General features: G+C 48.0%; 1 protein-coding gene across 1 annotated transcript; it reads left to right on the top strand.

Annotated features, from left to right (window-relative positions):
• The first annotated feature begins 7,128 nt into the window (after positions 1-7,128).
• On the top strand, positions 7,129-16,978 carry LOC124675096 (protein DETOXIFICATION 19-like). Its single transcript, XM_047211166.1, has 7 exons — positions 7,129-7,909; positions 14,997-15,541; positions 15,637-15,723; positions 15,845-15,901; positions 16,021-16,259; positions 16,442-16,560; positions 16,628-16,978. Exons 1-7 carry the CDS (start codon positions 7,631-7,633, stop codon positions 16,754-16,756), a joined length of 1,455 nt encoding a protein of 484 aa, XP_047067122.1. The 5' UTR covers positions 7,129-7,630; the 3' UTR covers positions 16,757-16,978.
• Positions 16,979-17,066: the final 88 nt, after the last annotated feature.

Genomic DNA, 17,066 nt, shown 5'->3' with positions numbered 1-17,066 from the left:
TAGGAATGTATGGTAGAGCCCTGCATTGACGTCGTGGTCGGGGTCCACCCTGAAATCTATGGGAATAATGGGACCGGTGTGGACCCAGGGTCGGAGTCTGCAACAAAGGGTGGGTGTTCGAGGTAGCGGAGGAACATGATTGGCTAGACCTTATACCGGGCCTCACACCATAGGAAGTGTGGACGGGTCATTCCCGGTTGGCACCAAGGTTAAGATCTCTTATGGGTAAAGCAACACACCTCTGCAGAGTGTAATGAATCGTGACTCGGCACTCCCTGTTCCGGGATATGGAACTGCGAACGCGGCCGGAAAGGAGCTCCATGAAGTTCTAGTAAACCGGTGAAGGCCGACGGACATAGTTCTTCCGAATAAAAGCAACCTTTTGAAGAAATGGTTATGAAAACTCTGCATTGGTATTAGACTTTCTGGTCTAATGTTGTAGCTAGTGCATTAAACACCTCTTTCCTATAATGAACTTGTTGAGTACGCTCGTACTCATCCCACTCTTAAATCCCCTGCTTAGATATGGAGGCATCGAAGGAGGATTTACAGTACAACTCAAAGGCCGAGGAGTCAACAACTACTTCACGAGACAGGACCTTGTCAGAAGAGTCAGATACCTCATCCAACAAGGAGAAAACCTAGTATAGCCATAGAAGGGAACTAGCTTCCTAAACCTAGCTCCTATTTAGCTAGAATCTATTCTTATCCTTTATAGCTAGTCAAATACTCTACAAATAGAGTTCGTGATAGGATTAGACTTCGAGTCGTTCTTCTGGAGTTATCTGCAGTTTTACCTCATTGTAAAGTAGGAGGCTGTGATGATCTTATGTAACAGAGTCAATGTTGTAATTCTATAGACATGCCTTGGACCCGCATATGTTTCTGTTGTACCACTCTGAGCGATATAATACTCGTGGAACGGTGTTTCATTGGTATTATATCAGACTTGCATACTACATCATGCAGTGGTATGCCGGGTCACCACAGTCAGGCATGTGCGAAGTATTCTTGAGATGGAAGGTTGTTACCTCCATTCCTTGAAAAGTTCATCTATGCAGACTAAGCCATTGAATCGTTTGTTCAAGAAAGAGAACCTTAAGAACTTCAAAATCTTCATTGATGTTCCCCAAGGACTCACTTGTGTTACATTGTAAGTTCATGTGCACGCAATTGCCTTTGCAGTCGCAACCACATGTATTACACAATCTAGCTTGATCCTTTGGAAGCTTGACATTGTAGTCCATATCTTGAGAATCTAGCGATTTTACCTTGGTGGTAACTGTTGCAAATCTTACATTCAAAAATGCTACGTCTGAAATATCTTTACACCTAACCTAAGCTGAATCTCAAGCGGCAATGCTGGTTAGTGTTTCTCAAGGATTTTTGACATAGGTCTCTTTGTAAATCCGGTAAGATTGATGCCGTGGTTAACACAATTAGTCGGAAGGTCTAATGCCATAATTTCTTGAAGTAACAAGAATAACCACTCTCCATAAGGATCTTGCGCGACTTATTCTAGGAGTTGCCTTTATGATGTATTTTCAATTCCGAAGTCTAACCTTCACTTGATGACCTATTGAAGGCTAGTCAATAGTCTAAAAATTGGTGTATATAACATCAAGGAGAACATTATAAGCAGAGTTGCTAAATGTCTCTCGGCTAGTCCCTCAAAATCATTTCTCCAGTGACAACAACTCCGTTAGGAGAAAATTCACTCCCCGGTGATCCTACTACGTCGTTCGATGATGCTCCTCCCCTTCCAGCTGTTTGCACTTGAAGTTCTCTTTAATTCACATGTTGTGTGAATTTGTCAATCATCTAGGCCCCGCCTTTTGAGTACACTTCAATCGTTTCATATATCCTACCCGAAGAGTGACCATGATTCTTAAGTCCAAAGTTTCTCTGGTTGGTAATATTTTGTGCTTCTCTAAGCCACCCTCCTTTTGGGGAATGTCTCTTCATGGTACCAAAAGCAATCCAACTCTATGCTACCTCATCTTTTCGTATTCTATCAAGCATGGAGAAAATTGCCTACCAAATTTTGAAACTTCTTTCGTCTCTGCCATTACCTTGACGTGTTTCATGTTTGTTAGCTCAAGAGTTGTTTTTAAACACTCCTTCCATGAGTTGACCATGAGATACTCGATCTTTGTAAAGATCCACCGTCCAGTGTTATTCCCTCTTTCCTTTAGGTGCAGTTGAGCAACAACTTCAAAGGAAGAAAATGAAGCGCTTCATTCATGGTGTTGTGGGTCAACTTCTTCATGGTGTCGTGGATCAACTTCTTCGACAAAGAAGATCATCATGCTATCGACAAGCTCGTTGAAGATCGGTGTAACCCTTGTTACCTTGTCTTCTCCTACCTTAGGAATCTCAGGGACGAGATTATTGTAAGGGGGATAGAGTTGTAACATCCCTATTTTGCTAAACCCTAATTAGGAGTTGTTTGTGCATCATGAGCATCATATAAAATGCATTAGGAAAAATTTGCAAATAAATTAAAATGGAAACCCTAGGTTTATGCAAGTCTTTCTCTATTTGGAATGTGTTCAAATGTTTGAAACTTTCAAAACAAAAATGTGTGGACTTTCAATTATTATTAGTAAGGCCACAAAATATTTTCCCTAAAATATTTGAGTTATTTCCTAACCCCAAAAGGTTGTAAAACTATTAAAAGGTGTTGAAATAGTGTTATTTTCGAAATTCCAGGAAAATCTCCAAAATCAGGGGGTTATGTGCAAAACTTGGACGTTGTCTTCTTCCTCGTGCCCAGGCAGGCACCTGCGTGTCGAGCTCCTTGCGCCCCACGCTGCCACCTCCTGCTGGCTGCCGTTGAACGAGGAGAGCACCCCGACCTCGCACGCCTCTCTCACCCCTATCCTCTCCTCTCGCGCGCCTTCTCCCCTGCTCTCTCTGCGTGCACGCGCGCCAAACCCTAGCCCCGGCCGACACTCGTCGCCGCCGTCTCGCGCCTCCTCGAGCTCCACCGAGGCTGCTATCGGCTCTGCCTCGTCGCGGGCAACCTCTGAGCCAAAGGAATTGGGCGCGGGCGCCGTTAATCGGCCGCCATGACCCCGTCTTCCCCGCGGCCGGCGAAGACGCCGACGGTCGCCACGGCGCCTCCCGGCCACCTCCAGTGACGTCGTCGCCACCAAGAGCATCACGGTGAGCAGGTGGTCCCTCTGGTGGCCTCGCCTTGCCCTCTCCCCCTCCGTAGCCCCGCCGCAACGTGCGCCCGACCCCGGCCTCCGCGCAAGCTCGCCGCCGGCCGGCTCCCGCGACCATTGGCGGGCGGCGCCCCCGCCAAATGGTTCCCTGCGTCGCCCTAATCCTTTTCCCCCTATCGTGCGCCTCGATCGCAGGCCGAGTCGGCCGATTGGAGCTCGACCAGAGCTCCCAGAGAGCTCATGGCCGCACTGACGTCATGCTGACGTCAGTGTGACGTCATATTTCTTTTTTTTCTTTAATTCTGTTTCATTTTCCGTAATTGATAAATAATTCATATAAATTCAGAAAAATACAAAATTATATATCATTTCGATCATAAAAACATTTCCTATTCGTTTATACATGTTTCATACATGATTGAACCCATTAAATGTGAAGATTAGTAGAAAACCCTAATACACCCCTCTCATATGTCGGGGTCCGATGCCGGAACCCCTTTAATCTGATGATGCACCTAGGGTTTACTCAATTCCATTAATTTGACATATCATCATCTTTGAATGTGCATTGCATTATGCCATGTATTGAATGTTATTTCTATATTTCTAGCGTTTGCTTCTTCGCGATCGATAAAGCACGAGTCTGAGTCGATGAAGATCAACAACATTGAAGATCAATATTGTCCACCGACAAACAAGTCAAGTACAAGTTTATCGAAGATCCACTTCGGTTTGTCAGGGACAAAGGCAAGCCCTAGCCTGGTTCATATATGTTTTTGAAATGCTTTTACTTCTAGTTCCTACATATTACACACGATTCAACTGTCTTTTATCGATAGGTAGAGTTATCCTATCTATTGCATGTTCCACCCTTGTAGCCTCAAATATCTGATCCACTGCTCCTAGCATAACTAGGTTGGGCATGTGTGCGTCGCTAGAGCCTTTATCTCTTTATGCTTAGCCATGCTTAGTTTGTTACGCTACTACTCCGGTCTTCGGACTGGAGCCATACAATGAATGAAACTAGCATGACAGGTTGACGTGGTAAGTATAGAGATGTTGATAAACATGATTAAAGGCTCAGCCGAGAGGCCACATTGGGATGTGGTGGGTTGTTTCGTTTCTGCCGACCCTAGGAACCGAGTTCTCGCCTCTTGAACCAAGACTGAGCGTACAACCACACGAGGTCCTATTATGGTACCCTCTCGACTCACTAACTTGCTAGTAGATTCCATGAGTCACATAGTTTGCGCGTTACCTGGTCATATGCATTGCATTTTTGCTTGGGGTAAAGGTACATAACAGGCAGGTAAGCGTGGTCGTGGTGGCTGGGGGTTGCGGCCTCTGGGGAAACCCACCTCGGTACACATCGTTAAGGACCGACTTCGGGACTTGACCCGTTACGGCGGAACAATCCTTAGCGCGTGACTCATGGTCTCGGCGACAGCAAGGTAAAGGTTGTGGTCGACCACCCTCTGCCAGCTTTCCAAGGAAGAAAGCTAATAGCTTGGCATTAAGAGTCGGTTGGCACGTGTGGGTAAAGTTGTGCACCCCTGCAGGGTTAAATCTTTTCGAAAAGCCGTGTCCACGGTTACGGACGACTTGGGAACGGACGTGGAGATCATAGAGAACTTTAACCTGATCGTAAAACTTGGCAAACAATGTGTGCTTACGGATACCTTCTCCGGGTGTTGAGGGGGTGATCCGAGGATAGTGGTTCGAGATGATGAAGATTGGTGGATACAATATGATGATCAATAGAGATAGAGATATCGCTCTCTTATCCCCTTTTAAAGGTTCTGAGTAGTCGAGCTTCTCCTCCCTCTTGTTTAACAAAGGAAAACTGGCTTTACGCAAAAGAAGCTCTACAGAAAGCCCGCATACCCGCTTTGCTAAAAGGTTGTACTAGGTCTTGCTGAGTCCCTGTACTCAGCTTTGCATGCTTTTGTTTCAGAAGAAGTCGCTCCAACAGATGGTGGTTTCTAGTCGACATCGACGAGTAGCTTGGGGTTCCCAGGTGGTAGCCTGGAATCTATGGGTTGGGACGTCGCCGTTATGCTCCTGGCCTCTTAGGACTTTTGCTATCTTGCTATGTCTAATAGCATAACTTCGCTTCCGTTGATTGATGTATGTCAGGTCAGTGACCTCTGCTTGTAATTCTTTGGTTCTTCGCTCAGTTATGAGCTTGTATTACTTCTTGGAGTCGTAGAGTCACTGTTGTGTTACCGATTCTCTCACTGTAGTCTCTCGAGCTCTAGGTTAGGCTTATGTCAGACGAAGATCTGGTATTTGTCTAACTCTGATCTCGGGGGTGCCACAGCGGCGTCTCTGGAACTTTTTCCGTATCGTGGCTCTCGGTAATAGGGTTTTCGCGACGGAGAGTATAAGTAGGCGGAAGGGCAGAGTCGGAGGGGGCACGAGGGGCCCACACCATAGGGCGGCGCGGGCCCCTCCTTGGCCGCGCCGTCTTGTGGTGTCGCCACCTCGTGGCCCCACTTCGTATGCTCTTCGGTCTTCTGGAAGCTCCGTGGAAAAATAAGACCCTGGGCGTTGATTTCGTCCAATTCCGAGAATATTTCCTTTGTAGGATTTCTGAAACCAAAAACAGCAGAAAACAGGAACTGGCGCTTCGGCATCTTGTCAATAGGTTAGTGCTGTAAAATGCATAATAATGATGTAAAGTGTGTATAAAACATGTGAGTATTGTCATAAAAGTAGCATGGAACATAAGAAATTATGGATACGTTTGAGACGTATCACACCCCTACTCCTACTTGTGAGGGGATCTGCGACTCCCCCCACACAGATGAACAAGCGCACATATCATATCCTACCATGTACTACTGAGTTCGAATAACCACAATTGTACGGCACAAAAAGTGAATCTACCAAGGATCAAACAAATGGTTGGGCAGAAATCATGATGATTCACTGAAGCAGAAATGGTGGAGATGTGATTGATTACAGTCATCGCCGAAGTGGAAGGAGAACTCGTTGAAGAAGAGGATAAATCCCAACCGCCGCCACTGATCGGAGATGTGTACTTCGCTTACCTGCTCATGGACCAAAGGTGGAGCTCGAATCAAAGGGGGGGGGGGGGGGGGAGGTTTCAAACCGGACGGTGAGAGTTGGGGGTACAAATAGAGAGGGGGGGGGGTCGGCGGGAGGTGACGGAATCCTTCCCGCCACTCTTTCCGCTTTTCGCCGCCGCGTGCTAGAGCTAGTGACATCTCCCTTCTCATCCGTGCTTGTGCAGGAAAAGATTCCCCTTTACATCAGCGGAGCGCGAGGGGACGGTGGCTCGCTGAAATAGCTGAATCGACTGTTCTCCCGATGCTAGCCGAGCAGTGATTTGAGAACCAGTTAGACCACAGCCAAGTGTTATACGACCTACGAAAACGCGTCCCTACTCCCTACTATTCCGTATCCAGATAAGGCCCTAAAGTAGATGTCCATCACATCTCTGAGTCTTTGTACTCACTCGGCAATACCCTTGACTTACCAAGCAAGGTTAGGCGTTTTGTAACGAAAAGAAATGGAAACTTGCTATTGGGGACAATCTAGACTCACTGAGCAAGAATAGCCTCGGCAGTGAGAGAAACATGGACGACTGAGTAGCCAACCGTTCCCAAAAGATCGCAACAAATTTTCTAATCCCCTCTCCACAAGTATACCTGGAAATGGATCAAGGTCCACGTCCAAAACTAAACTACCCAACTACTGTCCAAGTATTCATGATCCAGTCCATATCCTGACCAATGAACGAGTAATAAAATCCAAGTCCACCCAAATCCACGCGCAAGAAGTCCAGGGTATCCAAATCCAATGGACTCCATCGTGAGTTTGGCGCTCGTAAAATACAAATGGCAGCCTGCACCATTTTCCTTCGAGACGTGTTGTGCGTCAGTTCACAAGAGGAAGCACGTCGGCTTGTTTGGTTGTGGGACCCACTGTATTTAATACGGAGTACTCCTAAACAAATCATCCCTCACCTTCCGCCTCTTCCTGGCATCTCGGTCTGTTTCTGTTTCCTCCGCCATTGCTACATCTCTAGAGCTCCAAATTCTTGCATCTGAGTTCGGTATCGCAACAAATTTTCTGATCCCCTCTCCACAAGTTCTCCACGGCTGCTGCCACCGCTTCTCCCCGCCGGCCGCCGCGGCGTGACGAAGGCGCCACCGGCTGCTTCTGCCGGTTTGCCCCATCCAGCACCCATATTCCCCGCCACTTCTCCTATTTCCCCCGTTTCCACCCCAGCCACGTACGCATACCCGCGCGACCCAGCCACCTCGGAAAACGTGGCCAAGGGAAAGCTTCGCTTTGCTACCTGCTACAAATAATCTCCACATCACATTTCGCTGATCGCCGTTGAATCCCCGTTCGGTCGCCAGCGGCGCCACACCCAAATAGCCTCCTCCTCCTCCTCCCGCTATCATCTGGCCCTGCCTGCCGACGGCGGCATGTCTTCGGCTCCGCTGCTCGGCGCCGCCGATACCTCCGTCGGCGGCAAGGGCGGCGAGGCGACGGCGCGGTCGCCGCCGGCATGGCTGCGGCGCGCGATCGACACGGAGGAGGCGTGGGCGCAGCTGAAGTTCGCGGTGCCGATGGTCCTCACCAACATGTTCTACTACGCCGTCCCGCTGGTGTCCGTTATGTTCTCCGGCCACCTCGGCGTCGTCCACCTCGCCGGCGCCACGCTCGGCAACTCCTGGGCCACCATCACCGGCTACGCCTTCGTGGTACGTATACTGCTCATACCACATGCTCTTTGCCAGATTTTGTTCGACCGCGCAATAATTACACACCTAGCTATAGTTATTGCTGCTGCGTCGAGGCATGATCGACGATGCAGCTATCGCAGCTCCCACGTGCCGGTCGTATGCATCTCTTCTTGCACTTGCATAATTATTGACAGACCCTTATGCTAATTAATATCGTTGGCATTTTGGAAATAAGAACGGTAATCATTGCAAATTTCTACTTCCTCCGTTAGAAATAAGTTTAAGTTTCTGCTTCTATCATAAACTCTTCATTTGGTTCGACAGTACATTTATTTCCACTGCTGCGTCTACTCACGACGACTCACGTTTCGGTCGTAGCACTTTCCCGTTGCACAACTACTACTGTGACTAGTCTAGTGAGAATTAACGTACTAGTAGTTTGTGGTAGAAGCAGAAACTTAATCTGAAAAGGTTATTTTATGGTACATTTTCAGATTAATATCTGAGCGTGGATACGATTCAACTCTATATACCTTCATATCTAGATAAAGTTAAGCAGTTTTTTTATGAACAGAGGGAGTAGTTGGTGCTACATGATTGTATGTTAATACCTTGGTTACTCTAAAGTTTTCAATAGATACGAATCCGTCCTCGATCTCGGATATTTTCAATGGTGTGCTAGATGGTGTAGTTGACCTTAACGGTGCAGTTGCTATTAATTTACCACAATAATATTATTTATTTTCCAAGTCTCCGGTGGATCTGGTGGAGTTTGGCGTCACTTTCCCGTTCCATCGATTTGACGGTAGTAGGAATATTTGAGCAGCCTTAAGGGTAGGTCGAACGTAACATGAAACATACTTATGTTTTATTGCCCTGGAATTTTAGAAAATCATAAAAAAAGGTAGCGTTTCAAAATATATTTGCCAGTATTCTGGTGTCATCTCCAAGCCTACATCTATATATGTTTCCGCTTTGCTTTTTCATCGCTTATATAGGCGCGCGGCGACGATCGCTGGCCACCGTAGTGCTAGGGCCGAGTCTGGTCGTTGGATCGTATCCACACTCTACCCACACCATTGCTTCTCCTTCTGCTCGATCTTCTTACGACCAGAGAAACCGACGACAAAGCAGTCGCTTTTTTTCGCGAACGTGAACACTTGGAGTTGGAGTAAGTAAACGTCTAGCTCGCCTTGTCCTGTAGGAGAAAAACACATCACGTACTCTGCGCGCGTGGTTGGACTATATTTGCGGCTGCGACTTAAATGCGAACTGATGGCCGGGGCGCATCTCCCTGCCTGCCAAGGAGAAGCAGACGACTGAGTTAACTACACACTCCACTCCATTCAGTACGAACGAATAAGACAGATCTCCAGGGTGTTCGTCTCCCTTCACTCCTCCTTTCACGTCCTCTCGCAACTCCAAGTCAGAATTTCACCTATTTTACACGGACCTGATATAAGATAGAAGATGGATCCGTCAAAGCCATGACAGTCTGACAAAACATCATTAGTTAGGGGATTTTTATTCAAGACAAGATGATTTCCTGAGATTTTTTTTTCGAATGGATCATTAGAAAATAAACTGTGTAGATTCGAATCATTAGTTATAGTTTCTAGAATTACTTTGCACTCTGTTTTGAGAAGAAAAAATGCGCTCAGGCCTCTTGGTATAATTCAATTGCCTGTCTTGTAGTGTCAAACACTCTTTCCAGCAAATTTTATAAAGTTTGACTGTGATCAAGACTAATATGCACTGCATCTTAACAGACTTAACGTAGTCCTAGAGCGGAACTAACTTTAGGAAGGCTTGTTGTAAAGTAATCCCTCCTATTCCTTTTAATTGGCTCAGATTTAGTATAATTTTATACTAAATCTGAGTCAATTAAAATGATTGAAGGGAGTAGAAGTGTACCAAAGACATTTGAATTCTCTCGCTCATAAATAGAAAACAGGTTTTTAGAGTTCGGAGCTGCCCGAAGCATTAGTCCCGGTCGCATTTGGAACCGGGACTAACGATTAGTCCCGGTTTCAAACGGCATGGATGCCGCACGGTTTTTGTCCCGGTTTAAACGAGACTTTTAGTTTCAGTTGGACACCACGAGTCTCTTTAGTTCCGGTTGATATCCCCAACTGGAACTAAAGGTCTACCTTTTAGTACCGGTTGGAGACACCAACCCGGACTAAAGGTTTGGGATTTTTTTGGCTCCACCCCACCCCTCCCCCTATCACCTTTTTTTAGCTTAGTAAAATACAAAAAAATGATAGAAAATTAAAAATTAAAAATCCTTCTAGATGTATGTAGCTTAGGTGATCTAGTTATTATGAAAAATAACAAACATGGATTTTGACTTATTTTGCAATAAAAACTATATTTCTGGGTAAAAAGGGAATATCTTTTGCATACAAACTCGACAAAAAATTTAATATATGTAAATCTATCTACGCCGAAAAGCTACATCTAATTTCACGTGGCTATGCCTGGTTAGCTAATTTTTAGATCCTCCAACTGCCAAAGGAAAATATGAAAAATTTCAGATTTTAGGTTTTGAAAAAAATATTGTTATTTATTTATTCAAGATTATTACTAATTCATTATCTTTTATTAAAGTAATTATTTGGAATTCAAATAATAAAGAAGTGTGACATTGTGACCAAGAGGTTAATATAATTGATATGATACTAATATCAATAACGTGTGAGCAAAACACGTAGAAGCGGGACGGAAGGAACTCAGAAATTAAGCGTGCTAGTGGTGAAGCAGTTTGAGTATGGGTGACCGATCAGAAAGTTTGACCATGAGTAATTAATTTGACTAGAGATTAAGTGTAATTAGAAACTAAACTAATTAAATAACTTAAATACTAGAAATTCTTGAGAAAAATAGAAAACAAATTGAATGGGAAAAATTAGAAAAAAAAAAGATAAAAATTAGACGTCATGGCCTTTAATCCCGGTTGGTGTTACAAACCGGAACTAAAGGTCCTCTATCTAGCGCGCCCGCAGCCCACATGGAGGGCCTTTAGTCCCTGTTAATAACGCAACTGGGACTAAAGGGAGGAGAGGGATTAAGTCCGATTCCGTAGTTCTTGTTGAAAAATTGGGACTAAAGGTCTTTACCAACTAGGACTGAAGCTACTTTTTCTACTATTAGCTATATTCAGCGGTGCGTATTGACTCTTACACCTTATTCTATGTGTATTAGCGCATTATAGAGCCTCCCAGTACATCATCTATTTAGAGTTGCCGGTTCACTGGTTTCCCCCCCTCCCCCCCCCTCTCCCCCCCGGCATCGCCCTCCTCTGGCGGCAAGGGGGAACCCTAGCCGCCGCCGCCTCTAGCCCCCCCCCCCACCCCTCTCTCTTGCTTCGCCGCCGCCGAAGGGGGGCCAGCAAAGCCGCGCCTGCCCCGGGGAAGGTGGCGGCGGGGCGGTTGGTTTCCCCTCCCGCGTCCCATGGCGAGAAGGAGCTCGCCCGGGCGCGGTGGGCCAGCGGCTGGGCGCTGGCAGGGCTGCGGGCGGCCGTGGTGGCGCGCGGCCAGGTCGAGGACGGGGCGCGGCGGTGGTGCAGCGGTGCAGGGCGAAGCGGGGCTTGGCGGCGCGCGCACGGGCCCAGATGGTATCCTGCGGGCCTGTACGGGCTTGCGCTGGCTCGGCATGTGGTTGCCGGGACAGAGGCGGTGTCCTCCTTCCCGGCCTTCACCGGCGAGGCTGCAGGGGCGGGAGCGGTGCTGGACGGCGGGGCGGCGGCCCTGTGTGTGCGCTGGGTGGATTGGCGGCTGCTGTGGTTGCGAGGGCGGCTGGACCGGGGAGCTCGCGCTGATCCGGCCGACAGCTCGGCCTTGGACCCCTGTGTTGGCGTCCGTCGAAGCTCCCTCTCTGTGGCGGTTGGCGGCGCCCGCGGAGCTCTTCTAGGCGATCTTGGTCGGCATTATTGGTGCGACTCGGCTTTCAGCCCCGCGCGGTGTGGGTGGTGGCAGCGGAGCTCACGGAGCTCCTTAGTCTGGCTGTGGTGGCGGTGGTGGCTTGTGTGCGGCAGTGGCGCCGCTTCTGCACATGAGGTGTGTCTGCAGGGTGCGGGCTGGCAGCGTTTTCGGTCTTCGTCTCGATGTTCGGCCGCGTGAGGGAGTGGTGGCTCGTTTGCTCCGGGCGAAAGCTTGACCGCGCGGCGTCTGCGGATGTCGCCGTCCTTCTTAGGGGCGGTCGTGGATCTCTTCGTCCTTCACTGCCTCGGGTTCACATCTTCAGGTGAAAGCCTAGATCCCGCGGGATCACACGACGGCGTCGATTCTTCGTCGTGTCCCCTCTTGAGGGTGTCGTCTTGAAGTTGGTGATTCCCTTCGCGCCCTCCTGCGGCCTCGACACACAGGGCATCTGGGTTGGCAGGAGGTCAACCGGAGATGCGGGTGTTCCGGGTGGAGGCTTGAGAGGCAACGACGATGGTGGTGACCAAGGTTTGGTTGCGACAAAGTCATGTTAGTCGGCTCCATTCCGGCGTGTTCGAATGTCTTCGTGGTGGTCTCTTCTTGCTGTAAAGTCGAAGCCGCCCTCGGGCGGTGTACGATGACCTGCGAGGGGCGGTCCGGTGAAGGTCCTATTCAGCGCTTGTCTTGCGCATCTCCTCTCCGAGGCTCGTCGTCAGAAGCGGAGCTGCAGGTCTCTCTCCGAAGAGCCATCTGTTTGGCATAGGCCGGCTTGAGCTTCTTAGCTTTTGTGGGTAGTCAGGGTGGCTGGGTGTGCCCTTGAGGCAGAGTGTGTTGTTTGGGTGTGCTATGGCACTTTTATTGTTGATTTTTGCTCGGTTTTCTCCTAAAAACCGGGCACCTTCTGCTTAATGAATGAATAAGGCAAAGTTTTTACCTCTGTTTCGAAAAAATCTATTTAGAGTTATATCTAAGTAGCTCGCATTTCTTGGCTAATGCTTGCATTAGATGGCTAGCTATGCCGTTTATGTCGAGAAAAAAGAGATGTCCTACTTGTTTTTTGGAAAACTTTTTATTTATTTCGACGTTGTTATTTAAGAGTGGAAGTTCTTCTGGTACTATCCTAATTATTAAAGGGCATGTACAATGGTAGATGCCTAGTTAGGTGCTTAGGTGAGAAAAAAACCCCACAAAATCGGATTATCACCTTAAGAGCCCCGGCTCTCAACGAAGATCGCCTATATGGGTCCCTAGCAACAACATGAAGTGCTACTGGGTGCGGCAAAAAAAGAGGCTTAGTGCCCGATATTTCTTTAGGCGTTATTACATGGGAAAATCCCTGCATTTTTTTTTTTTGAGAAACACAGTACAAACGCAGACGCGCACATACACGCGTATACACACACCCCTATGAACGCACACCCTACCCCTATGAGCACCTCCGGAAGACTGGACTGGCGGATTGAATCTTGAAATTGACGAAGTCACCACAGGCGCCTCGCTGTCGACGGGAACGTCGCCTCCCACTGAATGAATATTCCGCCTTTTATGAGACACACAGATGTCAAACCTGGGGTTTGAACTCTGGTGGGCTGGGGATACAACCATCCTCCTAACCACCCAACATCAGGTTGGTTCTCACGGAAAATCCCTGCATTATTTGGGGTTTGAGCCTAACTACCAGGATATCCATCATGTTGTACGTGGATTGCGCCTGCATTTGGCTAAAAAAAGAAGCATAGCATATCATTTTCAGATCCCAACATGGCAATAGGTTAACCTATCAACTACTGTTTGTGTACATGCACGGTCAGCGAGCATAAATTACTACTATAGTTTCCGTTAATAAAAAAAGCAGTATAATCAACTTGGGTGTCGTAACTTGGAAATGTCTCAGGTGTTGTAGTTTTTCTCTCTAAGAAGTCGGCCCTATTTTCACAAAATTTTGGCAGTGTACCTAGAGCTACGTCAGACCTAATTTTTTTGGTAAGAAAATCTATGAATGTCAACTCGGAGATGTTGGATACCTCACTGAAAACATTGACAGATTAAGATTTAGTAATGTTGAAACCCTTAAATAGTGTAGAAGAAACATGCATTGCACGTTTTAGGTTGCTTGGTCACTGGATTCACGATTCTGCTCGGCTCACCACGAACAAGATGGGAGACAAAGACCCTATATTTTGAAAGAAAATTTGGATTGGTTCCGAACTGGAAACCAATAGCAAATTGGTAGCTCTAAATTTATTTCTTTTGGTTTGTCGAAACGACTGATATTTGTTAGAAATTGTGAAACCTGATGCATCTCATATTATTTCACCATACAACCGACCAAAAAAACCCAGAGAAATAAGTGAAAGGCTTGTTTTGCAGATGAAAAACGTTGCAATGCATCTGAAGTTTTTAACAAAGCCATACTAGTCATGTTTTTTTGCGAAAATTTCACCAATCTATTAAAAATCATTAACAGCAGTACAAAGATATCTAAAAGTAATAAAAATTACAAATATATCACTAGGCCACCTAGCGACAACTACAGACACTAGCGCGAGCCAAAAGCGCGTCGCCGTCCTCGCCCCTCCATCACCGAAGCCTGACAAAACTTGTCGCAGTAGATCTTGTTGTAGTAGACAGACGGGAAGCCGTCGTGCTAAGGCCCAAATTAAGGACCAACGCATCAGAGCAGCAACCATCGTCAACAATGACAACAGTAGATAGGAAGAGATTGGCCCGAAACCACACAATCGAACACGAAAGGCGACCGGATTACGACAAATCCGCCGGGCACACAACTCCACATGTCCTCCGTCGGCGCTAGATGCACCACCGGGAGATATGACGGAGAGGTCCTTATTCTGACTTCAGTAAGTAGCCACCATCTTACCATCCCGAAGAAGACACTGAATGTAAACTAAATGAAAAACTGAAACCTTCCGCCGGTGATAAGCCACGGTTTGCCAAACCTCCAAAACTTCAAGGCCACCGAAGGCGGAGCGGACCGATAGCATCGCCGGCGAGAGGGATAAAACCCTAGATGAGTTTCAGAACCGCCTCACGATGGCCTTGCTGTCTTTCCAAAAATCGATGACTACCGATGGATAGTCATATTAGTCATGTGATGCACTGATGTTTGAAATATCAGTACTATATGTTGACGCACTTGCAATGTTTGAACCACGTTTCAGACCGGCATGAGTGGTGCCCTGGAGACGCTGTGCGGGCAGGCCTACGGCGCCCGGCTGTACCGCATGCTGGGCCTATACCTGCAGTCGTCGCTGATCATGTCCGCGGTGGTGTCCGTGCTCATCTCCGTCCTGTGGCTCTTCACGGAGCCGCTGCTGCTGTTCCTTCGTCAAGACCCCGAGGTGTCCGTCGCCGCATCGGTGTTCGTCCGGTACCAGATCCCGGGCCTGTTCGCCTTCTCCTTCATGCAGTGCTTGCTGCGGTATCTGCAGACGCAGTCCGTCGTCCTGCCGCTCGTGGTCTGCTCCGGGGTGCCCTTCGCGCTCCACGTCGCGCTGAACCACCTGCTAGTGAACGTGCTCGGCCTGGGCCTCGCCGGCGCGTCCGCCTCCATCTCCGCCACGTTCTGGTTCTCCTGCCTGCTGCTGCTCGGGTACGTGATGTGGTCCAGGGAGTTCGACGAGACGTGGAAGGGCTTCTCCGTCGACGCGTTCAGCTACGTGCTGCCGACCATCAGGCTCGCAACGCCCTCCGCCATCATGGTCTGGTCTGTATGTTGTTGCACTTGCACACATGTTATTCTCAGAGACACTTGTACGTCATTTCCTCTACAATCTAACCTGGCATTCGTACTGACTGCAGCTTGGAGTGGTGGGCGTTTGAGCTCTTGGTGCTGATTGCTGGCCTGCTGCCGGATTCCACGGTGAGCACGTCGTTGATCGCCATGTGGTAAGTTACGTCTCTTGCAGTCTGGTCAGTGGCATTGTTCAATCATGTAATACGTAGGCCAGGACCCATGCATGATTAGTGGCATGAATCGACTTCATCCATCTTTAATTTCCAAATGCAGCGCGAGCACGGAGGCCATTGCCTACATGATCACCTACGGGTTCAGTGCCGCTGTGAGGTACGTGATGTACTGTCCGGTTTCAGACTCCCAATTTCTTCCTCTGTCGCTGTCAGAACCAGTTTCTTTGTGTGTAAAATTAGGGGGATTTTATGTTCCTTTTCCTGCACTTTTTGCAGCACGAGGGTATCGAATGAGATTGGTGCCGGGAACATAGACAGGGCGAAGAACGCCGTGGCGGTGACGTTGAAGCTGTCTGTGTTCCTCGGTCTCTCCTTCATCCTGCTACTGGGCTTTGGCCACGGCCTCTGGGCGAGCCTCTTCAGCGGGAGCTCGGTGATTGCGGCAAAGTTTGCGGCCATCACCCCGTTCATGATGATGTCCATCGTGCTCGACTCCGCCCAGGGCATCCTTTCAGGTAAGAAAAAACCGTCAGCCAGCTACCTAGACACCTACACCATTCTCCGAGAATCATTATTCTCTTATTCCTTCACATGGATGATTTCGTATTATGGACACAAAATCAGAGACTAGAATGCACTGCTAGTGCTATACATACAATTGAGTGACCAAACTAATGAATGAATTGGCATGTGGCAGGGGTGGCGAGGGGCTGCGGATGGCAGCACCTGGCGGCGATGACGAACCTCGTGGCGTTCTACTGCATCGGCATGCCGCTGGCCATCCTCTTCGCTTTCAAGCTCAACTTCAACACCAGGGTACGTAATGAATGAAACTCCCCCCGATCTGGAAAATAGCTGATGTACAAATCTTCAATTTTTGCAGGGCTTATGGTTGGGTCTGATCTGCGGGCTGACGTGCCAGACAAGCACGCTGGTGGTGATCACCATCCGCACCAAATGGTCCAAGATCGTGGACGCGATGCAACAAGAGAAGGTCAACTATGTCGCTTGATTTCTCTCCAAAACAAAAACTAGGTCGCTTGATCAATGAGCATAGACGCACGTGTTAGTTCATGATGTAATTTAGGATCATAAGGTGGTTGTGCGTCGGCGTCAGCAGCGTCCGTGGCTTGCACCTGAACGGGTTTTTGTGAGATAGCCGTGGCATGCGTTGAATTGAGCCCATGCTCAGCTTTGTGCCTGAACTATTTAACCATGTACTTTGAGCAGAGTTTCACATTTCTGACCAGCGTGTTTCTTCCTGTTTTGGGTATATGTTTTCGGACGCTGTTCATTCAATACGGGCACGTTTGGTACCTACA

This window comes from Lolium rigidum, chromosome 7 (genome assembly GCF_022539505.1).
Source record: "Lolium rigidum isolate FL_2022 chromosome 7, APGP_CSIRO_Lrig_0.1, whole genome shotgun sequence".
Lineage (NCBI taxonomy): Eukaryota > Viridiplantae > Streptophyta > Magnoliopsida > Poales > Poaceae > Lolium > Lolium rigidum.
Note: the sequence above shows the minus strand (reverse complement) of the source record. Positions and strands in the feature narration are given on the sequence as shown.